Source organism: Podarcis liolepis (genome assembly GCF_965112155.1).
Source record: "Podarcis liolepis genome assembly, chromosome: 5".
Lineage (NCBI taxonomy): Eukaryota > Metazoa > Chordata > Lepidosauria > Squamata > Lacertidae > Podarcis > Podarcis liolepis.
Window position 1 is genome coordinate 62,146,873 of NC_139556.1, and position 26,793 is coordinate 62,173,665.

At 40.3% G+C, this 26,793-nt stretch overlaps 2 protein-coding genes across 5 annotated transcripts in view; one reads left to right on the plus strand and one right to left on the minus strand.

Annotated features, from left to right (window-relative positions):
• Positions 1 to 19,426, minus strand: LOC310708026 (claudin-15-like). Of its 4 annotated transcripts, none has more exons than XM_083505715.1 (7): positions 18,364 to 19,426; positions 16,556 to 17,584; positions 15,462 to 15,737; positions 2,965 to 3,129; positions 2,090 to 2,171; positions 1,426 to 1,527; positions 1 to 952 (listed from the first exon to the last, which is right to left on the minus strand). In XM_083505715.1, exons 3-7 carry the CDS (start codon positions 15,679 to 15,681, stop codon positions 859 to 861), a joined length of 663 nt encoding a protein of 220 aa, XP_083361841.1. In that variant the 5' UTR covers positions 15,682 to 15,737; positions 16,556 to 17,584; positions 18,364 to 19,426; the 3' UTR covers positions 1 to 858. The 4 variants fall into 4 exon arrangements, with proteins under 4 accessions (XP_083361841.1, XP_083361842.1, XP_083361840.1 ...); XM_083505716.1 differs by having other exon boundaries at positions 15,462 to 15,796; positions 18,364 to 19,398; XM_083505714.1 differs by having other exon boundaries at positions 15,462 to 15,799; positions 18,364 to 19,371.
• The window catches only part of PARL (presenilin associated rhomboid like), an 11,083-nt gene continuing 3,695 nt past the window's right edge, over positions 19,406 to 26,793 (plus strand). The window contains exons 1-6 of the mRNA XM_083505713.1: positions 19,406 to 19,565; positions 20,900 to 21,080; positions 21,851 to 21,991; positions 22,871 to 22,919; positions 24,832 to 24,927; positions 25,973 to 26,122. Of these exons, the coding sequence (XP_083361839.1) occupies positions 19,492 to 19,565; positions 20,900 to 21,080; positions 21,851 to 21,991; positions 22,871 to 22,919; positions 24,832 to 24,927; positions 25,973 to 26,122 (691 nt within the window). The 5' untranslated portion in view covers positions 19,406 to 19,491. The remainder of the gene's footprint in view (positions 19,566 to 20,899; positions 21,081 to 21,850; positions 21,992 to 22,870; positions 22,920 to 24,831; positions 24,928 to 25,972; positions 26,123 to 26,793) is intronic.

The window sequence follows — 26,793 nt, forward strand, 5'->3', positions numbered from 1 at the left end:
TTTGTTATAAAGAAGCACAAACTCTAGGTTTATTGAATATACACAAACAGTAAAGATGTTAGCACTCGGTAGAACATACATTCATAAGCAGCAGGTCAAAACATGTAACAAAGGTTCTGCACAAAAAGTCTCTTTAACAGTAGCTCTGGCCAATGAGAGCTCTGTGATGCAATGCCTAAGTGAGGTGAATGAGAATGTTTCCCCTTCGAATCTTGCCTCCATCACAACCTTGGTAGGAGGCCTTAAGCAAATTTCCCTCTCTCTTCCTCAGCCCCTTCCTCAATCTGCAGTGTGGGGATTATCCTGATCAACCATGCAGAACTGTTGTAATGGTTACAGAGATAATATGTGTGTGAAGCACTTTGGACACTCTAAAGCACTATGCAAATACTGTAGTACCAATATTATTAAGGTCCATGATAACTTGTCAGAATCAGTTCATGCCTCATATAGTGTTTGCATATTGTATGGTTAAATACTGAATCCTTCAGAGAGAGATAAGACGTTTTATTCCTGAAATGATCCTAAGTTTACAGTGTTCCTTAGTACAATGAGACAACATTATGACAAACTAAATAAATGTAGATAAAACTAGATAAAACTAGATAAAAAACACCTCCTGGGTGTGTTTTTTTGTTTTTGTTTGGGGGGGGGTTGGGAATATGCTAACATGTTACATATTATTTTTCTTTACTAGGCTAGTCCTCATACACCCAAATGACACTGTAGCTTAAACTATTACCAGAAGGAAATTCTACATATATGTAAAATGTCTGTTGAAAGTGGAATATGGAAATGGGAATGGAGGGCTTAGATGTTATACAGTAATGAGTTAGAACATGTGAAACATTTTAAAATCTAAACGTAGTCTTTGGCAGATGTGACTGTCTCGGACTGTTTGATGTAGATACGTGCATCCTTGCCTTGCCGGGTAGCAGCATACTTGTAGTCTCTGTAATTAAAAAGAGAAATTTAACTGAGTCAGGCATGTCAAAGTGCAAGTAGATAAACAGGTACCGCTCCGGCGGGAAGGTAAATGGCATTTCCGTGCGTTGCTCTGGTTCGCCAGAAGCGGCTTAGTCATGCTGGCCACATGACCCGGAAGCTGTACACCAGCTCCCTCGGCCAATAAAGCGAGATGAGCGCCGCAAGCCCAGAGTCGTCCGCGACTGGACCTAATAGTCAGGGGTCCCTTTACCTTTACTAGAAGTTACAATCCAGTCCTATTCATGTTTGCTCAGATGAAAGTCCCATCATTTTCAGTATTATTTCAGGCATTTCATTGCATATGTTATATATTTTCTAAATGTTTAGAAAGCAATATAAACACTTGGGGTTTGTTACCAGACAAAACAGACAGCTCAGTGAAATCTTTAACAATCTCATTGATACTTTTTACTCTTGTAATAGCAATTGGTCAACTACCTGTGTTTTTCTTTGCATGCTGAACATGTCAGGAAGATCCCACCAAGTATAGAAAGGAGGGAACCAGCCCAGCCTAAGTACAGTGCATATCCCAGCTCATATCTGGAAAAAAATGATTTCATAGAAGCATCATTACAATCAAATCAGATACATTTTGCCATATTTTTCTAATGTAGTGGCTGCTATTGGGAAAAACATCAAATATAGGAGGCGAAAGCTAGGAGATCTGACAGCCGCTCTCCAGGTTATTTCTGCAGAAGGCAGGAAAATGGGTTTTGTCTCAAATAGATGATCTGCAAACACTGAGGTGGGTCAAAGCAGGGCTTTCACCTACAGTAATCCTTTAAACACCCCCCCCCGCAACCTATCTTCTTTTATGGTTGTCAGAGACATTAATTCCTCTGTCCTTTGGTCACATTTCAGCATGACCAACAGACTGAAATCAGGAACTAGGCCAACAGGAAGCAGCAGAATGTTACTGAAGCATGCATTCAAAGTATTCTTATGAATCTCATCATTTTTTGTTAAGAAACGTACAATGCAAAAAAGATTCAAGCCAAATGTTAGTTTCATGTGAGTTTTAACAATGCCTAAAGCCATTTACATATTGCAGTTACTGAACTGAGTTTTTTTTAAACAACAACATGCAAGTCTGTAAACTTACTTGGTTCCACCATAAAATGAATCAAAAAACTGAGCTGTGATCCTTTCTGCATACCAAGAAATAGCAACCATTGATGAGAGACCTAGGGAAACAATACAGATCCGTTTTAATGGAGCGAACTAACGAATTCCACAGCCTTGCCTTACAGAAATAACATAATATAAATATAATAAATATAATAAAGTCATCAGCTGATTAATGAAATCCTACTCAGCCTCATGAGTTTCAGCTGAATACTCAATTCAGCTGAGTTGGTTAATTTGCTCAGGGCTGCTGGATGGATGTGTTTCTGCATCATTACATTGTGTTGAATAAGATGGCAATTGAGTGCCTCCCCTTTCCTATTATTCCACTGCTTCTCAAAAAATTTTCTCTGGGCCACATATAAAAATTTGCATGCACCACATAGATTTTTTTAATCAAAAATAAATACATTGGAAAACAAAAAGAAACAACAACTAGCAGTGCTTGATTTATAACACAAAACACAACTACTTTATAATATGATCACGGGGCATCCAGAAAGCATAAAATGATGCAGCTGCATAAGAACATTAACCATTCCCAAAATAGAATTATAAACACATCTTCTCCAGCACTCTGTTCTAATGGCGATTCTGAATCACTAGTAGGGTTGTCCTCAAGATCTCTCATTTAGAAAAGTTATCAATTCATATTCTTCAAATAAAAAAACATTATTTTGATACTATACTATATTGATATGTTAAAATGTTTCTTTGATTGCCCTTGAATCCTCCTGCCACACCAGCATGGTGCACAACATCCTTTGAGAGACACTGTATTATTCAATTAGCTTTATTTTTTTTATTTTTTTTTTGCTTTTTTTTTTGGTGCACGGTCTACTGATGTCTCACCTGCTAAAATGAAGACCATTCCCCCCAGCATGGCAATTTTTGATTTTGCATTTTCACTATTGGATCCAAGCTGAGTGCACTTCAAACCAAGCAATGTCAGCAGAGTCCCACACATACCCAAGATGAGCGAAGTGATCATCAGGGCCCGACATGCTTGAATATAAGCTGCAGATGAAAGAAAATTTTGCCAAGAAAGGTATCAGTTTCGGCAAAAGACATGTCAAACAGCAATACATGCCCACTGATCCAAATGTGTGGCTATAGAGGCAGATGTGAGATTAACCAGCCCAAACTATGATTCCACCCTAGAGGAAATCTCTCAAGCCCTTAGACTGTCAGAAACATCTTACATTACCCACATGTATGTGAATCTGTCTTTTGGTCTGACTTCTCCTCTGAGAGTTGCCCAAATTCCCCTTCCTCATCTCATACCTGTTTGCATGCTTAGCAACCAACATAAAAAAGGAAAGGAGCAAAGATTGATGCTGGACAGATCTGGAAGTAAATGGTCAAGACAGAATGCAAGCATACAAAGATGAGCAACAACCAGCATAATTATTCTATATGCAAACATCTCCACCATCTGGTGGTCATTTTGCCAGTTTAATGTTCGTAGCTATTCTCTCCATCCCATATTGGGTTTGCAAAGCCATTTCTACTTCTATTTTGACTCTGTGTAGCTCAGCAGCATTGACACCCCAATTACTAACTATTCATTCATTCATTCATTCAGATTTATATACCACTTGATTGTAAAAAACCTCAAAGCAGGTTACTAAACAAATACAACACTAAAATTATTAGTAAAAACAATTAAAACATTCAGACTGGGGGCTGGTGGAGAAAAAACAAAAGCATATTTATGATGTAGTGAGAAATTCCCTAGAATACTATCCACCGGTAAGTATTGATTCATAAAGTAACTTATTAATCCACTGTACCAATGAATAGGAGTTGCAGCACATGATTAATGAATCAAGTGACAAGAACAGGTGACAAATAAATGTAAGCCACATGTTTTCTGTAGCTATTATGCAACTGAATTCTACGCTATCATCTAGCATTATCATACTCTTTAATGAGCGCCTGGTGGTTCTATAATGTAAACTTATCTATCTAGTTTGCAGGTTTCAAACAACAAAGTATATACCTAATCTGCCATGGCACTGCAGGTGAGGGTTTCCTGGGGACACCACCAGGAGGTCCATTCCACACAATGTAGGAATTGGGTCTTTAGTGTTGTGGCCCCTATCCTGTGGAATCCCCTCCACGCGAATGTTAGATAGGCATCATCTTTTGGTGCCTACTGAAGGCTTTCCTCTTTCAACAAGTCTTTCAGCAAGTTGAGGCCTCTGCATCTGTAGCAGAATTGCTTTAGATATGTTTTAAGGATGTTTTTATTGTTTTGTCACTTGTTGTTTGCAACCCTGGGATGATTTACGAGGAAGAGTGGGATATAAATTTAACAGCAATAATAACAGGATAAATAGTCCATTTATGTATGGTATGAATCAACCAAAGTTAGGAATTTTACATAAGAAGTTGTCTTTTCTCTTCATTTTAGTGTGGGAAATGGTGATACTCAATGTCTAGGATTCTGAGATAGTTAGGGTTCCTTTTCCCTCTCAAGATCAAGGTATACATTCTGTGAGATATGCTGACTGCTTAAATTTAACTTTGCTGTTGGAAAACAACATCCATATACTCTGTCACTTTTGTTTCAAGTAACCAACCAATCTTTCTTTATTCCTCATTTGTTAATTTCTTGTGAGCATAAAATCAAGGGCAGGAAACATAGTCTTAACATGCAAACGTTTAAAGATCTTAAACTTTTTGGGAGTGTGCGTGGGATATATGTGGGAGGTGGGCACGCATGGAGGTTCAGACATACACACCCTAACGCTACTGCTGGTCTTTGTAGACATTTGTAGACATTGAACCAGAATTTATATACCACTTGATTCTAACAGTGTCCTCTTTTCACCTCCATTTTTCTGGTGAGGCAGTACCTCTTTTTCAGTCATTCCTAAGCAGCCATCTTACCTCCTGCCTTGCTTTTGGCAGCAAATCCAGAGGCAGTCCAAGGTATAATTGCAACCACAAAGTTTATTATGAAACAGGAGCAAAGCATAACGCTTGATGGTCAGATATTTTCTTTTTAAGAATACATTTCTAGTTCTGGCAGATACTTTCACTGGTTTAATAAGGACAGAAACTGTGGACTTGCTTGTTTTGGAATCCTTTTAGTTAAAAGGCTATTTTTAAGTCCCAATCTAGCTCTTCCCCTCCAGACTCAATTCACAAAGCACTTATGTTCAGTCAGAGCACAAAGAAGGAAGGAAGCAGTATTGTCCCTCTAATGGTCAGCAAAATAAAGGCATTAAAAAAAAAAAAGAAATAAACCTGGAACCTCCTTTAGAAGGCAGGGAAGTTTTGAGCAAAATATATATTTAATGGCACACCATCAAAGCAAAGCTACTTTCTTCTAAAAGTTAGAACCCAGATGCAGAGAGTAGAAGCAGAAAGAAACAAGGTCAAGGACCATTCAGTTCAATCTTCCAACTAATTGCATAATAATTGCAGCAAGAAGCATGACTAGGCTGCCCCTGTGCATACATGGATCTATGTGAGTACTTTGTATAAAAGGTAAGGTAAAGGGACACAGTGGTTCTGTAGTCTAAATTGTTGAGCCTCTTGGGCTTGCTGATGGGAAAGTCAGCAGTTTGAATACACGTGACAGGGTGACCTCCTGTTGCTTTGTCCCAGCTCTTGCCAACTAGCAGTTCGAAAGCATACCAGTGTGAGTAGATAAATAGGTACTGCTGCGACAGGAAGGTAAATGGTGTTTCTGTGCGCTATGGCTTCTGTCATGGTGTACCAGAAGCGGTTTAGTCATGCTGGCCACATGACCTGGAAAGCTGCCTGTGGAAAAATGCTGGCTCCCTTGGCTTGAAAGCGGAAATAAGCATCACACCCCATAGTCAAATTCAACTGGACTTAACAGTCCAGGTATCCTTTATCTTTTTAACCTTTACTTAAAGATACAAAGATACAAAGCCCCTCGCTAATGGCTTGCGTCCCATGACTTGAGGCACATTATTTTGCTGAGCAACCAAACCAGCCCACTTTCTCACTGCAGCTTCTGTGCCATAATCCATATGGTCCCAGGGGGGACTGCAGTGGGGAGCAGGGATTGGTAAAAAACAGGCACCCTGAGCATGCACAGTGCAAAGCCACCACTGGATACAACCAAACAAAACCTCACAGTTTCGATGGCTGGTTGCCTGGACATCATACTTATTTCCCACAAGCATCAAGGAAGTAGCTATTTAGATGCCCAAATTCCGTTAGACCTGCAGGGGGCTACCATAGGGACCAGTGTGCCCACCAGTACCCTCTATGGCAGGGGTTGTCAACCTGGTCCCTACTGCCCACTAGTGGGTGTTTCAGGATTCTAGGTGGGCAGTAGGGGGTTCTATGGCACAAGCTGAATCCTCCTTCCATCAAGCACTGGTGGGCGGTAAGGAAATTTTAACATCAAGAAAGATGCATTAGTGGGCAGGAAGTATAAAAAGGTTGACTACCCCTGCTCTATGGTATGCATGAAAGGGCTCAGTAAATATTCCCTTAAAAATCCACAATGCACAAGGAACTGTTTGCTCTTCCTGCTCAGTTCCTGTTTGCATTGGCTCACCCTCCCCTACACTGAACACATCCCCATAAGCATGTTCACATTTCATTGGATGCCTGGATCAGATATCCTCTCTCCTTTCTGTTCTGAAGAGAGAAGAGATGCAAAGAGCTTCTCTCTGAGAGCAAGCATGGCAATGGCTGATATAGGTGCCTGTCTTTCCATTAATGGAGGGGAAATGCCAACATCATTTTGTAGCCCTGCCTCTTTTCACTCTGAGACATAATGGTCATTTTATCTTACGCCACTCCCCACAGCAACCATTTTGTGAGTGGCACCAACAGCCCTTTCTCAACAATCCAAATGTGCCAACTGACTCAATATGTTTAGTGACCCCACACATGGCAGGAGGGGGAGGAATCCAACATGCTACATCCTGGTCACACTGCTGAAACCACTAGTTGACATGCTTGCGTGGTTGGGTTAGCTCTGGGGGGCTTGCTTGCCCAACTCCTTATGTAACGTAGGATGCCACATGACCTGTTGCTATGTTGGTGCAAAGCAAATTGTCTCCCATACTATCACAACTATATATATCAGTAAGAACAGGCTGCTACTATGTTCAGTACAGAGATTTGATTGCCCCTCTTATCAGATAGCTGAGTAATATAATAAGCAAGGCAGCAAATGTGTCAGCAGCTACTTGCGTGTAAAGAGTCAACTATGTAATCTCCAAAACTAGGTAGCTCTCCATTCCTTAATGAAGTGCAAACACTATAAGTTTCTAAAAATATATAAGTAGATACACAAAGAACGTCCACAGGTCAGCGACAAAGCACCTACTTTTCACAGAGATGGTAACATCCAATTTCTGGCATCTCCAGGTAGGGTTGGGAGAGAACTCAGCCTGAAACCCTGAAGAGCATCCATAGAAATGTGTGCCAGTCTAAACTTTTCCTATGATTTATTGCTGTAGATCAGAGGTTCCCAAACCTATTTGGCCTACCACCCCCTTTAAAAAATGATAATTACTCAGCACCCCCTGGGAATCTACTTTCTTTAAGCAAATAAACAGAAAGGTGCAGTGACAATTTTGCATTCTTTTATATATCTACATTTATGCCTACAGCTTCTTGAAAAATAAGTTAACAAGCAGCTGAATCCCATGCATGTTCACTTGAAGTAACAGTCCACTACGCTCCAACGGCATCCCACAGCCCACCTTCCATTGGCCAAATGGGCAGGCAAGCTGCGATCCACTTCCTGGGCCTGGGTGAAGCCAAAAAGGGTTCACCCAAGCCGAGGAAAACCCTTTGCCTCCAGCACGATCACTGGATCCAAGGGAGGCATTGTCACTATCCCACAACGCCACCCAACCTGGCAATAAGCGCCATTACACAGCAGGTGAAACATGTATGAACGGTTTTTCAAAATTTTCTTCTCTTCTTTATGCTTCCACCGCCCCCTTATTTTTATCTCATGCTCCTCAATTGACCCAGGGCTACTACCACATCCCTGGATCGTTCCAGCACCCCAAAGCATTTCCCTAACATTGCTGTAGATCATAGCTTCAGTGAAGTTGGCATAAATTGAAATTATGACCTGTTTTAACCCTGGAACTTCTTATCTTATCTGAACCCTGAAAGGCATGAATAAATATCCTGACCTCTTAATATATAAAGATAAAAAAATAATAATCCTGTGTTACCAGCAAAGTTTAATTATCACCTCCTATAGGAAAGAATGGTGTTTTGTACAGACAATGGAATCTTCTTCCAAAAGTTAAGTCACAATTCAGCAAACATATAATATAACCAACTAGTTAGTCATTTCTCACTAAGGTCATGTCATCTCAACCACAAACTGGGCAAATGGATAGGAACTTGTACAAATTCAGCAATAAAGCAAAGGAATAAAGATTTCTCCCTTCTCCAGAAGGTAACACTGGCTCAGATATGCCGACCCATCCTTTTAGTGTCACATGAATTTCAGCTCTGACATCTTTTCCAGTCTTTGGTTTCATGCATTTGTCTATTTTATATGCATTACTTGAGACATCCAAGCCAAGAGTTGCTTAACACCCCTATTAATGTGGATTTGTTGAAATATTTATAGCACCTACAAAGTTATTCAGTTTTGTTTATGAGAATATAAGAACCCAGACCATCTGGCTGCAGGATAATGCTTCATGAGCTATAAAAGAAAATCCTAAAAACAAAGGTTACACAAGCAGTGTTAGATATAATGAACTATAAATATTTTTAATCGTTTTATTTACAATAAAGTCTATTTTGGCAAGTATCAGTGAGATGGCTGAGCTCGCATTTCACCAACCAAGTAGGTCAATGCAAGGTTTGATGGTTGCCTCACGTAGTCTCAGATCACTACTGAAACATAGAGTAAATATATTGTTTCTTTCTTTGACGCAGCAAACCTCAAATCACTATTAATAATTAGCTCATCTGTGACAGATCTGGCAATGGACAGCTTGCCACAAGGTGCTGTTGGTGCCTGCCCATCAGGAGTGAAGTACAGTAGTCTTTCAGACAACTTCCTGTATGAGCACCATGTAGCCAGCTGTCACCAGATCTACTGGCAGTTGCCAAAAAGCAATTTCCGAGTGTTAAAATGTTAACACTCAAGCCTTTCTGACATTCAGCTGCAATACAGCAACACGGCACCAAAATAAGAGAGTTATAAGATATATTCATTATACCAGGGAAAGATTTCAAGCAATCAATTATTTTGGATTTACTGATACAGCCTGTATATCATTTGCACAGGATTTGTGACCTACTTGCAAGTCGTGGCCCACAGGTTGAGAAACACTGGACAAGAAGGTCAGAAACTGTAAAATGAGGGCAGTCATAACTCTGGCATGGTCTGCTCAAACAATCTATAAAACACTGTTATGAGTTTGACTGTCTTTATTACTGTGACTGGGTCCCCATCACTATGGTTTTGCCTGACAAATCAAAATATGGCTTGGACCTAACAAAAGGACAGTGGTGTTCCTTGATGACTGGGGATACTATTGCCCTGGAATGTCTCTCCTACCCTTCAGCTAGTGGGAAGAACAGAGAAATAGACTGGAGCAAGTAAGCATTTGCAAAGAAGGGCACTTTCAGACGGTACACAGAACAAATGTGTGCAGGTGGGAAATTGGTTACAAGTTCCACTCTCAACCACATCACATACATGTTTATGTTTATGAGGTTATACTGTCTCTAAGAGGCTATAGAAAGTGAGAGATTTTAGCCAGAGGTAGCTGAACTAGAAGTAGCCCAGAAGGCTGTGAAGATCCATGCTGTTCATTTGGGGAATCTGATGCAGGCTCAGCAGTTGCTCTACTTCCTGTAAGAAGCTACCATATTTTTCTGTGTATAAGACACCCCCTATTTTTGGAGATTCCAGATTAAGAAAACACCCCTCAGCACTACCTGTGTATAAGATGAGCCCCAATTTTAAACCTAATTTTTTGGTTAAAAAACCCCTACTCTTACACATGGAAAAATACGGTATTTGTTTCTAATATGCTTTGCTTATACATTGTAAATCTCCAGTCCTCTCTTATCCAAAGGGAATTAATCCTTGTAGCATTGCCTCTGCAGAATACTCATGGAAGCCAGAAGTACATTATTTGAAAATGCAGAAAAGCAAGCCTATATATTTTCAGGTCAATGCAGATTTTGTTGAGTGTATGCAAAGCAAAATGCAAATTTTCAAATGTAATGTTACAAAATAAATTTTAACAAAGCCTGATCATAACCCAACACATCAGTGGTGACGAACAAATCCCCCTAAATAACAGGCACACCACTGTGTACAGATATTTTTTTTAATAGCTTATTTAAAGCTCAGTTGCTTCTCTACAATACATTGCCCCACTGCCAATGCCAATAATACCTTCTCTATAGATAAATAACCGGCCATCACAAACCTTTAGCTGTTTTTAATAACAGCCAAAAAATGTTATTTTGTTGAAAGCTCTGTGAAGACTATGTGTTACCTTCAGTAAGGGAATGCACTGACACACACTTTACTTTCAATGTGTTCTGATTCATCACCTTTCAGAGCAGGTGGAAAGAGAATCTTGTCCTCCACATATCGACATGCCAAGAAACTTCAAAAATCCTTCACTTTTGGAGCTCAAACAAGCAGTCTGTTATAATCTGACAAGCTCTTTGAGGGAAATGCCTCATTGATGTTATTTTCAGTCAAAATTCACTATTTATACTTTCCACGCACCCACCCAATGAATTATTTCAACTGATAAAGACGTGGACATGTACATCAAATAAAGACATACCAGGAAGTGCCAAAAGTGTATCAAACGCTCTGCAGTTGGAGATTCCAATACTATCTTCCGCACAGCTGTGCCACAGGTTTTCATACAGGCTTGAGCTTGTAATCACACTCCCATGTACGGTGGAGACTTTCCAGTAACTGTTTTTTAAAGTTGCTCCAATCACTACCCAGCCACCCAAGGTGAGTACAAAACCAGTGAGTTCCAAAACAGCAGACATAGTTGAAACTTCTAACAGATATATTATCTATTTTGTATTAAGATGAAATATAAGAAGTATCTCCCCATTAAAGGCCACTTGCTGTCTTAGCTAGTTTCCTCCAAAATGAAGCTACCTTTGATCTTTGTTCCGTCAACTAAATGATAAGATTTGTAGCACATTGCTTTTAATAATTGGAGGCGTGGTTTAAGAAAAAAGTGCTAATTGCATTGGATTTGCAAAAGGACAAATGCTATTGATCAGTTTTTCTGATAAAATTTACGGCATGGGTATTTTTTCACATTTGCATAGCTATCTAATGCTTCAGGTAACTGAAACAATCGCCTCAGAGTGCCTTCTCCTGCTTCATGGAGCCCACTTGGCTCCCTGGTATACTCCACAGAGTTCACAGCAATGAAACAAGCTAAGAGACAGTTTGAACATGAGTGGAGAGAAACTCACGTCAAATGCCATCAAACACTGCTGAGGGTTCATCATCAAGCCTACTTAGTGGCAGTGAAGACAGCAAAGAAGGTATACTTGGTAGCCTCCGTTGCAATCCTCATTATGCCGTTCAGTACTGTGGGTGCTTTTACAGTCTAGCCCAAAAGAGGTAGCAGAACTGATAGTAGCTTGCTGTGACTTGTTTGCAAAGCATTTTATAGCTAAAATAGCTTGCATTCACTGGGACCTTGACTCTGCTGTTTCAACAGATGGCTCTCAAAGGGTGTCCAGAGCACTGCCTAGTCCTGTTGGATGAGTTTCAGTTGGTAAGGCTCAAGGATGCGGGCACAGTCCTTGGATCAGTCACAGTGACTGCTTGCATTCTAGATCCTTGGCCTTCTTGGCTGATAAAAACTAGACAGTTGGTTGGACCAGGAAGGTTATCAATGCCTCCTTGTAAGAGAGGGTGGTCCCTGCTTGCTTGAAGAAGGCAGTGGTAAGAGCACTCCTTAAGAAAAACTCCCTGGATCTGGAAAATCTAAACAATTACTGGCCAGTTGCCAATCTCCCCTTTTTGGGAGAGGTTCTTGAGTGAAAGGTCATGGACCAGATCCAGGCACTCTTGGAAGACATTGATTTTCTAGATCCATTTCAATTGGGGCTTAGGTTCAGTTTTGGCACAGAAACTGCTTAGGTTGCCCTTTATGATACCCATGTCAGCAGAGGCTGATTTAGAGGAGCGTGACCAGTTCACTCGCACTGGGTAAGGTGCTTAGGGGGCACTGCAACAATTCTTTAGAATGGAACACGATAGGCAGGGGAGATTTTTTCCTTGGATAGGGTGCTGCTGAAATTTCAGACCCCAAGATTTTCTACTCTGAGTGGTTTACAAAGCCATTAAAAATACTAAGTATAAACCCAATTTTGCACAACAAAACTAATTTTAAAATCAACCAAATTCATCTCAAACCAGCATATAGAGGGAATAGGAATACAGAAGGGTCTTTACCCGGTACCTAAACACCATAATGTAGGCACTTTGAGGTAGTATGTGTAGGAAAGGGCAATACTTCAAGTAGTCTGGCCCACAAGCCATTTAGGGCACTAAAGATTCAAAGGAGCACTTTGAAATGAACCTGGAAGCAGACAGAGTCAGTTCACAGGTGTATGTCAGCACACTGGTGTGATGTGATTATATTTACCACTCCCCATCAATACCGCCAGCCACCTTATTTTGGAACAAATGACGTTTCCAGACCATTTTCAAAGGGAGTGCCACATATAATGCAATGAAATAATCCAACAGGGAGGTTATCAAATCATTTACAACTGTAGTAAGGTGATCTCTCCCCAAATGGGTCATAGTTGGTTAGGTTAGCTTAAGCTGATCAAAGCTGGTCTAAGTCACCAAGGCCAGCTGAGTCTCAAGAAGCAATGCTAGACCTCCCTCCCTACCACAAACTATAAGCCAGCTTCTTTTAGCAAGACTGCAACTCCATCTAAAGCACCACCAGGAACTGGTGAATTCAGAACACTCTGTCTCCGATTCTTCCCATCATCAGGTCTAGCTCCACCGCTACCAGTACAGAGACCCCAAAAGTTCACCCATGAACAAGCATGTTCCTCAACAGAAAAGGTTGCCCACAGTGTGCTATAGGAATGGCTTTGTTGTTGTTTAGTCATTTAGTTGTGTCTGACTCTTCGTTACCCCATGGACCAGAGGACACCAGGCACTCATGTCTTCCACTGCCTCCCGCAGTTTGGTCAAGTTGTAAGGACTGGCTTACTAGCACAGTAATCTAAGGTTACCTACCAATCTGTAGTGCAAATAAATAGTTTTTCTCAATACAGAATTGTGCATGCTCATCCTCAATAAGCTTTTAATCTAGATTGATTTTTGATCCCACTGTTCACAAGCATGGGTGTAGTTACCTGGTGCACATTTGAAAACCCTTCCCTTGTTTAGGTTATCATAGAACTGTACAGTTGGAATGGATCCCGAGGATCAACTAGTCCAACCCCTGCAATGTAGGAATCAAATGGGGATGTATCCACACACACACACACCCTTGCCTATGCCCCAGATGAAGGTGGAAATGGTAACTGCTATCTTGTTATATGCCCACCCACATCACTGGGCAGGTGTAGATATACCCCCGTTTTCCGTTTTCAAATGAGCACAATAGGGGATAATGCAGAATCAATATGCATTGAGATTTTCTTTTTAGAATAAAAGTGGCCCATAAAGAAGCACTTTCCAGAAACATTTAATAGATACTAAGTCTAGATTGTGTTTGGACTATGTAGAAAAACAAGATCTGAGTGAGCATTGTCTCCAATACTTGTTTCCAGAATGTTTAATTTGCAAGTCTTAATGATTTACTGATAAGGAAATTGAGTCCTTGTTAATGCATCTTCGTCAGGGCAAAATAAAAGCCTGACACCACATGATTTTTATGTTTATTTAACACAGCACAAGGATCAGAGCAGGAGACAAAGTCTCAAAGATTAAGGCATAATTAGAAAGTACTTAAGATACAAATAATGACCTACTCAAATGGTTAATTTATTTATTTTTAATGATCCCTGGATAAACTGAGAGTTAAGATGATATTTAAGTATATGGTGTCAAGTTCCATGGGAAAATAGTGAAAATGAATGTGTCTAGATAAACTATCAGCAACTACACTAATGGTAGCTTTCTTGTGTAAACACTCAGCTATTTATACCACATCCAGAAAAATCAACTACCAACGTGCTACACATTTATCAGATTTTGTAGAATTAAACAGCAATTAAATACCTCTCAATGAAGCTTAATACAGGAGAAGTGACAGTAACATGTAAGCACTGCATAATGCAAGGGTGGCTAATCTGTGGCCCTCCAGATGTAATTGGACTTCAACTCCCACAAGCACCAGCCAGCATGGCCAAATGGTAGGTTATGATGGGAGTCAACATCTGGAGAGCCACCCACCTGTCAAAATGGCCTGTGGAGTAAGGGCTCAGGAAACAGCCCACCAGCCAAACTCTGTTCCCCACCCTGATTTACATGCCTGTGCAACACTAGACAAAAGGTACATCTTCACTCATGTCTGAGATTTAACTTCTAGAACAGAGCTTCCCAAATGTTTCCCACCATGGACCACTTGAAAATTGCTAAACATCTTCACAGACCTGCCTGCTGCAACAATTACAGTGTGATGTGTGAGATGTTGTATGTTTTTTAATTGTATGTTATTACCTCTTTCATTTTTTATTCCTTATATCTTTTTGTATTACAAACTGAATTCTAGAAAAAAATCAATTATGAATATTTAATACGATGGATGCGCTACCGACCATCTTTAGCCACAGATCTTCATACACATACCATGGACGACATGAAAGAAGCTTGTGGACTACTGGTGGCCCACAGACCATAGTTTGGCAACCTCTGTTCTAGAGACATTAGGGAGGGAGCTGAACCTGGATAATGACTGCTCTAGTTATCTCACACTCAATATGTTAACAAAATGTTGCCCAACAGGCAAAAACAGAGATCAAATAGTGGCAGTGATTACCTGGGACATATACTTTGTAAATGTGCATTTTTAAATATTGAAAGGGAGCAGCCACTGACTATGTACATCAGAGCTCCTTCCTTTGCATTAACACTCCTGGAGTGTGACAAATGCATGTAAACTATACTATTTGTATACAGTACTTCTAAAAATACAAATGTTTTCAGTGACAGATTTAGATTATTGTTGACATAACATTTGATCACAGAATATATATGAAAGTTTGTTTCTACAGGCTTGCATTAAAGTTCTTTCCTATGTATCTATAAACACACAATGTCAGATGTTCGCATAAGTAGCGCACAAATTCAGACTAAGAATCCAGCATTTTATGTATGAAAAGTGTTAACTTACTTTCCAAACTGAGCAAGGAAAAGAATTTCCTGCACTGAACTGAGCCCAGAGAAGTAGCTACACAGTTCATCCAGAGACCTTCATAAATCCAGCTTGCAGTAATAAGCGTTGTAGCTGGACTAGAAAATTTCCAGCAGTTGGACACACTGGCAACCAGTAAAAGGATGAGACCCAGAAAAGCCAGAAGCAGTGCAGAGATTTGAAAAGCTGACGACGCCATCCTTCAATGACAAGTGAATTTTCAAAGATTCACTCTCAAATTGTGATGTCAAAATCCTATTTTAAAAGTTGATAAGAGACCATGTAATAGCACACTCGTTATATGAGGAATATTTCTGCTGAGAAGAAAACAAAACTGTTAGCTTCTGTTCTAACACAGAATATTCTTTGCATGCTAGGTTAAAAGTTATTATCCGATATACAGCATGGATTCATTTTTAATGCATTTATAGTGGATTTACAGTACTGTTTGCAGAACAGCAGTCAATATTTTGAGATATAGCATATAGAGCTGTATTTCTGATATAAGAATAAAATGCAGAATAATAATAATAAAAATAAACAATTTTTTATTTATATCCCACCCTCCCCAGCCAAAGCTGGGCTCAGGGCGGCTAACAACAATAAAATAAGACAACATTTCAAAATCATTTCATTAAAAAATTACTTCAAAAGTAATTTGAAGAAAAGATGGGAGCTTCAAATACATTTGAGGTGCACATAGCATCGCATGCAGAATAGTAGTTAGAATCAGAACTATTGGGAAACATGGTAAATAGGACAGTATTTCTGGCATAGGAATTTACTGTTATCTATAATAATAATAATTTCCATTTCAATATTTGTTTCTCTGAAAAAATAGAGATGGGTTATGTTTGAGCAGGAAGGAAGAAGTGAGGATTGGGGAAGTAATGTGGCTATATGTTGTTTGCTTCATAAAGAATTATCAGCAAACCATTAATGAACAATTAATTTGCAACTTCCAAATTTATTTTAAAGCCAATTAACTGAATTAACACATTTAAATAATTTTACTGGATTTACTGAAGTGTATAATGTAGATTCAATGTCCTGTATAATATATATTTACTTACTTTTAGGTATCTGTGTTCTGGATTTTCCCCTTTGAAGTTTTTCCAGAGACACGACAGCAGCTTGTGAGGGCCAGTTTTGCCAAACTGAGAGTGAACGTTTTGTAACACTTTAGGACCTTTCCCCCCTGTTCTAAAAATCGATGCCTCCAGCCAGTTCATTGACTTCACCATTGCGCAAGACGTATAGCTGATCCAATGAACTACTGTATGTTATTCAAAATGGATCCTGTTCCAGCAGGGGCGAATCGAGGTTTTATTTCATCCATGTCAAAGACCCAGTTTGCCCCATGTGTATTTGCATACACACACACACACACACACACACAGGCTGGAAACCTCACTGATGTCCATCTGGAGGCTTCACCCGGGGCAAACCCCCCCCGGCTAGCTTCCCTGTAGCTAAAGGGTTCTTACAGAACCTGAATAAAATCACCTATTAGTATTCCTCTAGTGTCTGACCCCATATTAACTTCCAACGTTCCTTACGTTTAAAGAGAGAAGCCATGTGGTGTTCACTAAACATTGAGGACTACAACTCCCATATTCTCTATCTATTGGCTATGCTGACTGGGGCTGATGGGAGAGGTAGTCTCAGATATTTGGACTGTGCCATGTTGGCTGTCCCTGTTCTAATGTTTTTTTAAAATAAACTCATGATTTTATCTCAGGGAAATGATGCTGTGAAAAATGAGATTATTCCAATCTGCAAAAACAACATCCAAACTTCAAGTATTTTCAAAATAATCCTTCATATAGCAACAACCATAACACAACTTTTAGAGGATTCTGAACACTTTATATACTCTAATCTGACTCAACAAGTTTGTAAAACAGGCCAGTGTGTTAGCTCCATTTTGAGAGTAGCTAAAACTGAAGGCCAAATTAGGCATTAGCTTGACAAACATATTGTTCCAGCTCCATTTTTGCTAAGATTATGGGGAATGTAAAGTAGGAATGAATGATGGAAGATGTGCCTTTATTTGTTCAGTGATTCTGGGTCCACTGCAAACGTCCTGAGGCATGGACTCACTTACCGTATTTTTCGCACCATTGGACGCACCGGACCATAGGAGGGGGAGAACAGGGAAAAAATTATTTTCTTGTTCTCCCCCTCTAAAACAAGGTGTGTTCAAGGTACATTTACCAGAGCTTGTGGGGCTGGCGGTGGGGGGAAGCGCTGCTTTCCCCTACCTCCAGCCTCAAAGATCCCTGAAGCCTTTGGAGCGCAGCGCCCCGCTGCCCTGCAGAGGTTTGCGCACAGCCGTCCCCAAGCTAGAACAGCGAGACGGAGCCCTCCGTCTCGCTGTTCTGGCTTGGGAACAGCTTTGCTAGCTTCTGCAGGACAGTGGGGTGAAGGCACCCCACTGCCCAACAGAGGTTTGCGTGCAGCAATCCCCAAGCTAGAGCAGCGAGACGGAGCCCTCCGTCTCGCTGTTCTGGCTTGGGAACAGCTTTGCTAGCTTCTGCAGGACAGGGGGGTGAAGGCACCCCGCTGCCCTGCAGAGGTTTGCGCGCAGCCGTCCCCAAGCTAGAGCAGCGAGACGGAGCCCTCCGCCTACTGTTCTGGCTTGGGAACAGCCTTGCTAGCTTCTGCAGGGCAGCGGGGTGAAGGCACCCCGCTGCCCTGCAGAGGTTTGCGCGCAGCAATCCCCAAGCTAGAGCAGCGAGACGGAGCGCTCCGCAGTGCTCCGTCTTCCTGTTCTGGCTTTGGGCTTAGCAGCGCAGCCTGCATTCGCTCTATAGGACGCACACACATTCCCCCTTCATTTTTGGAGGCGGAAATGTGCGTCCTATAGAACGAAAAATACGGTAAGTGTTTAAATATTGGTAGGATGCTACAAGTGCAGTACTTTTGGGTTCCAAGTCATTCACTTGGAAGCATTAGTCCTTCTGACACTTCCCTAAAGCCAAGGTTCATTCTCTCCCTTCCTGTAAAAATACTATGTTTATTTTCATTCTCAATGATGGGTATCAAAAAGAGGTTACTGTTGCCACAGAAATGCTACTAAACTACCTGCTAAAGATCAGATTGTACTCCCAACTTTTTTTTATGCCAAGGCTCCTGTGCTTTTAACCATTATACAAAAGCACAAATCTAGCAGAATGGAGATGTGAAATACTCTGCCAAGAGACATTCAGCAGGCACTTTCTGTCTCAACCTTTAAACGCCTGTTGAAAGCTTTTTATTTTATCAAGCTTATGTAGGCAATTTAGGGTGCGGTTTTTCTATAATACTTAGCCAATTCCTGACTTTGACTTTTAAATATGCTTTTGTTGTAAGGTTTTAGGTAGCTGAATAGCGGTTTTAAAATTTTGGAAAAGATTGGAAAATGGAAAAACTCGTGTTTCATTTTCGCTAGTTAAAGCTACTTGGCACAGGCCCTGCAAAGGAAAGAAAAAAAATGGTAAACATCCCCAACTGAAGATCAGCAGGGTAACTGCGATCATTGATTTCCGTCAGCATCTTTTCCTACTTCTGCCATTTACCGCTGCTGCCCACACAATCCATGTCTGCGCATTCCTTTTCCTATGAGAACATATGAGTGGAAGCTACTGCCTCGAGGAAGAAAAGGCCCTCTGGCAAGGAAGAGGCACAGCCTCGGTGCCCTTTGATAAAATGGGGACTGAATCCGGCCAACACCAATTGCTTCAAAATGGCGACAGAAAACCCGAACCCGAAAGGGTCCCCCCCCCCCCGCCATATGTTTTTAAGCTCTCTCAATAGGACGCCGTAATAATTTTTTGCCGGAAGAAAGACCGCCCCAACTGAACGACACTGTAGGCCGCGCCGCCCTTTTCCCGGAGAGGTAGGCAAGGTAACGGTATGTTTGCTTCGGCGCTTGGCTATTACGTCATCCGGCAGCGCCAGCCCCTTTCAAGATGGCGGAAGGAAGCGCCCGCCGACCCGGAAGCGTTATTTTCGGAGGGTGAGGAAAATGGCGTGGAGTTGCTGTGCCCGAGTCTGGGTTAGACAGGAGTTATGGGGCAGTAGTGGAATCCGGACACACAGGTAAGGAATGAGGCGGAGCTGCTACCCATAGGAGGAGGGCGGTGGGGTTCAGAGGAAGGGGCTGGGGGTGGGTGAGGTGGTGTGCTGCTGCGGGTATCGAGGAGTTCGCTGCGAGGGTGTGCCTGGGAGAGCGGTGGGGTTGTCACCTTTGCCGCTCGGCTTTTCCAGGAGTCTGTTATTTTAAAAAAGAAATCCGGCACCCAGAACGATGGGTAGGATCCAATTCTCTTTCCACCCTCCCTAATCGAGGGCGATGAAGAAGGAAAGACTGTAGTAAAGAATAAAAAAATTCCTTCCAGTAGCACCTTAAAGACCAACTAAGTTAGTTCTTGGTATGAGCTTTCTTGTGCATGCACACTTCTTCAGATAGCATGCACACGAAAGCTCATACCAAGAACTAACTTAGTTGGTCTTTAAGCTGCTACTGGAAGGAATTTTTTTATTTTGACTATGGCAGACCAACACGGCTACCTATCTGTAACTGTAGTAAAGAAGTGGCTGTGGATGGGGGAAGTACGATGCCTCCAGTCACTGGTCCAGCAGTTACACAGCCTCTCCTTATTCCGACGGATTGGAGAAAGAGAGTTGGGTGTGTCAATGGCACAACGGTGCATTGGTAGACAAATGGACTGAAGTAGCTTCGCAGAGTCTAGTACAAAATGAAAATATAAGATTTCCTTGGTAGCACCTTGATAATAATTATTTATTTGTTAACCTTACATCCCATCTACTAAATGATGCTTAAGGTGCCTAACAGCAATGATACAAATATAACAACAACAGTAATTAATAATAATATGCAAAGTGAGAACCAGAAATAAAATCATTTATTGTTCTGATATCCAGTCCCATCTGACAAATCATGATTCTGAAACTACAATTTGAAGCTTTTTGACAATTTGTATCTTTTTGAAGTTTCAATTGATATTCCTACTGAAATTACAAAACATGGCTTAGGTGTTTCTTTTTTCTCACAAGCTGCTGTTTGGCATAACATCTAGGGATGATTAGGAAAAGGAGAATAAGACAGAAACTGTACTTTGCCTATATAGGCGGAACACAAAGTATTGTTTGGTTCCTAAACTGCTGTTAGTACAATATCATAGTTTAGTGTTATATCTGAAGTGGCCTAAAACAACCATGTAACCATGTAAGAAAAACAAGTTGACATACAAACTTTGAAAGGTATATTCTGGATAGGCAAATCACAAAAAGATCATAATACTTTGGAGTGGTGAGATGGTGCTTTTGGTGTCACTTAATCTGGTATTTCTGAACATCTTGGAAACATTTAGAATGAGTCCACTTTGTGTTCCATATGTATTTACATTTAGAAATACCCTATACACACAACAAAGAAATGGATTCAGAAGACCAGCACAGAAGAGTGATCCGCAAACACCAAACCCAAAAACTGGTATTAAGCCACAGAAAAGTAGTTTGTCTCCTCCAGCCTATCAAGAATCTTCCCGTTCAGTGAAAATCCTTGTGAAGCCATTCTTCTTTACAATTGGGGTAATAATTGTTTGATATTACAGATAATGTGCCGCAGTCCATATGTATTTAACAAAAACTGGTTTGTTTAGTGGTAAGCTACAGAATTTTCATATAGAACAAGGATTATATAGAGGTAGGATTTTATCAGGCAGACCCATTGCAGCACCATGACAGCTGAAGATATGTTTATCAAATTTTTCTAATCTGTAGAACAATTAAAGTATTGGGATCCATGTCCATATAATGCCTGAGTAAGAAGAACAGGGCTGCCCACATTCCCATCCCTACCCACTGTTTCTATTCTGAACACCGTAGGTCTGAATGGGGCTCTACCCATGTTCACTTAAATGTGAGTGGAAACATCTGTGTAGTACAAAATCCTGCTCTATCAAGATTCCCATCATGTTCTATTCACTTTAAAGCAAACACAGGTAGATAGTCCTCAAATGTTTTCTGGTCAATCTGAGAAGTTTGAAAACAGATGGTTGGGGCCAGCTTTCGCAGGGATATTGCGAGCAGACCCAGCGTGTGCAGACCCATGCCTCCTGTATATGTAGATAGTTCCTGTTTAGGCATAACACCCAAATTAAAGCAGAAGTTGTATTTCCAGTCTAAAGACTCCAAAAGCTATGTAGGGAATAGAGATCAAATATTGGTATTGTAGACCACCATGACTGTAGAGGTCACACCATACAATGAGTTAACAGTCTTCTGGTGCTAATTTGAATGCTTATGGTAACAAATGATCTGAATTATGTGTTACCTGAAACCTTAATTAAATATATTAGTTTTCAGGCTGTGCTTTTGGATCAGCTGCTATTTGGCAATATGAACATCTCAAATCCAAGGTTCAGAACTATTTTGAAGATAGTCGAGCAGACTGGATGGATAAGGTGCGACCACAAAAAGGGATGGACTTCAGAAGGCAGGTATTTTGGGCACTAATTATAATTTTACTATTGAAACTATTGTACATGATGGCCGATTTTTTTTCTGTTGTGCCTTACCTTGCTAAGCCTTCTGGATATTATCATACTTTTCTTGACAAATCTCAAGGGAAAAACCCATCAGAAATGAATACATATATATGTATGTATGTTTCAATAGTAAGAGAAAAATTATGAATGTTAAAGTTGTGTGACTCAGCCATCATGAATAAGATAACATCTTTGGGTTAAAGAAGAATGGCAAGAAATAACATTTTTAATTAGAGATGGTGTTAATTCATTAGCACTTTTTTCATTTATTTGGAAGATTATTTCACAAACTCGAAATATACCAGTTGAATATATCTAATCACAATGTTTAGTTTATGCAATCCAGAGGTAAATTGATATAAAAATATGTATATTTCATTAGGAAAATGCATCACTTAGAAATCAGACATAAAAAGGAACAAATCCTTATTTACTACATGGATATAGTATTTAGATTTGTTACAGATAAGAGTCATCTCTGTACCCACTTTTCTTTATGGCCCTGCCCATTGTTGGCATGCAGCTCCCAAAAGGTTACCCACAAGGGAATGTTGGCCTTAGGTTAAATAAGGTTCCCAGCCTTGGTTTACACTAACTAGAGAGGAGTGCAGTTATCTTTTGAAAATAGGTGTTTGTTACCTATGTGTAATTACAGTTTTCTAGGAAAAGTTTTGGGATAGAATATTCTTCTTTTGTTTTGTAAACTTGATTTCTTCAATGCTTTTGTGTATTGAAAATACTAAATTGCATATTAATCAGTTTAATATCCATTGTCTTGAGGTACTGTATATATTGGATCAGGCCAGATTAAGACTGCTCATTTTCTTTCAGGTTAACCAGTGGTGGAATAGTCTGAGCAACGGGCAACGTACTGTGTCAGGTTTGTGTTAGCTTACAAGTATTAGACATTCTCAGGAAGAGAAATATGGCAAACAGGTACAGTATGTCACTAGATAGCTATGATAACATGCTTACAAGTTGTTAAACCTAAGGCAGTCTTTTCCACCTATGTGTTTAGTTTGCTCCACTACATAATATATTTTGGCCTAACATTATGTAATATTGCTCCCTAACTTAGAGGGATGCAGTGCAATTTTATGCTCAGATTATTCCTTCTAGAACAAGGATGGAGACCCTGTGGCCTTCCAGTTGTTGTTGGACTCCCAACAGTCTCAGCCTGCATGACCATAGATGATGAAGGCCAGACATTTCTCACCCCTGTTCTAGAAGGTTGAAGACCCTTGCCTATTGCTTTCTATAAGACTTTCTCCATTATTATGGCTCTGTCACACAAGATTGTTTCCTGCATAGAAGCTGGCTCTGTTACTAGAAAGTTGTAACAGAATGTCAAAAATAGTTTGATTACTACTTAGTAAATGTTTTAATATAATTATGATACAGTGGAACCTTGGTTTTCGAGCTTCTCAGAAGCCGAACGTTTCAGAACTCGAACGCCAAAAACCCGGAAGTAATTGCTTCCATTTTCAAATGTCAAATGGCTTCTGGGGAGTTTTTTTCCTTTTTCTCCATTGACTTCGCTGACTGCCCTTTGTGCCTCGGTCATCAAACGCTTCGGAAGTCAAACAGTCTTCTGGAATGGATTACGTTTGACAACCGAGGTTCCAGTGTACTGTGTTATTGGGGACTGAGAAACTGATATTTCATGAAAAATATAGGGTTTACCAAATCAAGATATGGTTTCCAAATGTAAGTGTGTGGTGGTGATTGAACATGTTTTATTTCCACTCTCTATTCTTCATCAGTAAGAAAAAAATTTAAGGGTGGATTACAGTTCATTAGTATTTTGTAGGCAACTTTTGAAAAGTCTCATATGAAAGCAAAAATACAAGTAGTCTTTAAAGAATGTTTGAGCACAATTATTTGTGACCTGAATGATTACTGGGTTGCATCCAAGGCATGGGGGGAAAGGAACTGCTTGATGAGCCAAGTCCTTACCTGCAGGTCAACTCTGACAGTGCATTGCTTCAGTCACCTGATGTCATGAGGACCCCAGGTAACCCCTTTTCCTTTGCCCTCATGGTTTGGTTTCAGAACACATGGGCAATGGCACAGCATTTTGCAAGTGTCAGTAAACAGCTCATTGTGGATGCTTACAAAGCCCAGTGCAGTTTGATTTCAAATAATCACCATCATCATTAGTGCTTGAGTAGCAGTAATAGTAGTAGTAGTAGTAGTAGTAGTAGTTTATTTGTACCCTTCTCATCTGACTGAGATGCTCCAGCCACTCCGGGCAGCTTCCAACAAATATAAAAACATAATAAAACATCAAACATATAAATACTGCCCTATACAGGGCTACCTTCAGATATCTTTTGGGTTTTGTGAATTGTGTTGGATGGACAGTGCAATTTTGGCTTTGTTTTGTTCCTGAAAATATTCTTTTCAGAAATATATATTTCTAGACTTCCCTTCATCCATTTGGACATGTATGTGGGCATGAATCAAGCTATTCATACAAATACAATAGAACCATGAAACTGCAGCGTTACTAACAAACTAGCAAAGTCAGAGGCAGCAGTAACAACTTTATAAAGCAGAGTAAACATAAACACGTGCAGTGTCTGAGGAAAAAAATATATTTCACCTGGCCCTTGAAGGGTTGTAATGTTGGTGCCAGGCATCTCTTTCTGGGGAGGAGAGAAAATCCACTTGAAAATAACTGTTTTGTGATGCTTGGGTTTACAATAACTTATTTGTGGGTTGTATACGTTATATATTCGAATGCTTTCACTTCTTGTTTTGTCACTACACTTTTCTTGTTAAATCCATAGGCATTATAGCTGCAAACGTCTTTGTATTCTGTTTATGGAGGATACCCTCTTTGCAACGAGTAATGCTTACATATTTCACATCTAATCCAACTTCTCGTAAGTGTGCATTAAAATACATGCAAAATTGTACAAGACTGTGTTTTGTTTTATTTTAGGGCTGTGGATTGACCACCTGATTTAAGGAAATACCAAGCAAATTGGTTTCCACAATAGAAATATTTTGGGATGGACAAACTAATGAAACAATTTACCTGCATAAATATTTTTAGTGTCATGTAAATATCTTACAGAAGTAGAATATCTTCTTACTTTGTGATACACTCAGTTCTAAACTAGACAGGGAAAGAAGATGATAGTCAAATATGCTGAAAGAGAATACCAAAGCCTTGAAAAATATGCCAGGCAGATACACCAGCTATAGAAAACACAAAAATGTCTAGGTTTTTCAACACTTCAGAGTAGTTTACTATAAGTTAATCTGTGACAATATATACTAGTTGCAGAAAGATGGGATAAAATTCAGATTCTCAATTAAAATCTTGGTGTTTTCTTTCCTTCATAATTTGTAAAACCTTGCCTAACAGTGCATCAGAAGTGAGGGGAATCTTAGTTAATTGTTTCCTCTATATTCACTTGTCCTATCTGTGACCAATTTTTCAATGTTATGTATGGTGTAATGTTTCATTGTATTTTGCTGTTGAGGAGTCCCAACTCCAAAAAAGTGGATGATTAAGATTTATTTAGCTACTGTTCATTTTCATCCTTCTCAACTAAATCACTAAACTGTCAAGAAAAAAGTGTTCCGTGCTGTATAAACACAAGTTAAATATTTTTATGTGCATACCTAAATCTACGGTGGAGGGAAAGCTGTAAAAGTCAGTGTACAAGTGTGACCTAAGAGGCACACTGCAGGCAAAAATGTTAAGGTAATCTTTTAAAAATTATGATTAAGGAGTGGTGGGCTCTTCTGAGAAGTAAAACCATGTTCAAAAACAATAATGCTTAATGATTTTGAAAACCCAGTGATGACTATGTTTTTTCTTGCTAGAAGTTCCATTCTAATAGTTCAACTTGTAAACTGTGAACGGAGAGATGAAATGCTAAAATAGTCTTAACAGCTGTTTTCTTCCTTTTGCCCTAGGAGTTGTGTGCTCTCCCATGTTGCTATCTGCATTTAGTCATTTCTCATTTCTACACATGGCAGCCAACATGTATGTTCTGTGGAGCTTCTCAACCAGTATAGTCTCTCTTCTGGGACGTGAACAATTCATGGCAGCGTACCTTTCTGCAGGTAAGAAGCCTTCCGTGGTTATCTCTTTATGGCAGGCACCCCCAAACTCGGCCTTCCAGATGTTTTGGGACTACAACTCCCATCATCCCTAGCTAAGAGAACCAGTGGTCAAGAATGATGGGAATTGTAGTCCCAAAACATCTAGAGGGCTGAGTTTGTGGATGCCTGATTTATGGGCTCCTAAGATGATTTAGGGACGCGGGTGGCGCTGTGGGAAAAACCTCAGTGCCTAGGACTTGCCGATCGTATGGTTGGCGGTTCGAATCCCCGCGGCGGGGTGAGCTCCCGTCTTTCGGACCCAGCTCCTGCCCACCTAGCAGTTCGAAAGCACCCCTAAGTGCAAGTAGATAAATAGGTACCGCTTCAGCGGGAAGGTAAATGGCGTTTCCGTGTGCTGCGCTGGTGCTGGCTCGCCAGAGCAGCTTCGTCACACTGGCCACGTGACCCGGAAGTGTCTTCGGACAGCGCTGGCTCCCGGCCTCTTAAGTGAGATGAGTGCACAACCCTAGAGTCGGACACGACTGGCCCGTATGGGCAGGGGTACCTTTACCTTTACCTTTAAGATGATTTAAAACTTGTCTTTGACTTACACTGAATTTGCTTTTATTATGTGTTATGAACATTCTTTGATCATTGGAGAGAAACTGTCATTCATCAATACAATCCTCTTC

Bases quoted from the DNA above. Each gene is read 5' to 3' on its own strand.
- LOC310708026 (XM_083505715.1), bottom strand. From the start codon at position 15,681: ATGGCGTCGTCAGCTTTTCAAATCTCTGCACTGCTTCTGGCTTTTCTG. The intron at 3,130-15,461 runs GTAAGTTAACAC...TTTCATCTGCAG, and splicing joins TTCCTTGCTCAGTTTGGAAA to CTTATATTCAAGCATGTCGG. The intron at 1,528-2,089 runs GTAAGTTTACAG...ATTTTTTTCCAG, and splicing joins TCATTTTATGGTGGAACCAA to ATATGAGCTGGGATATGCAC.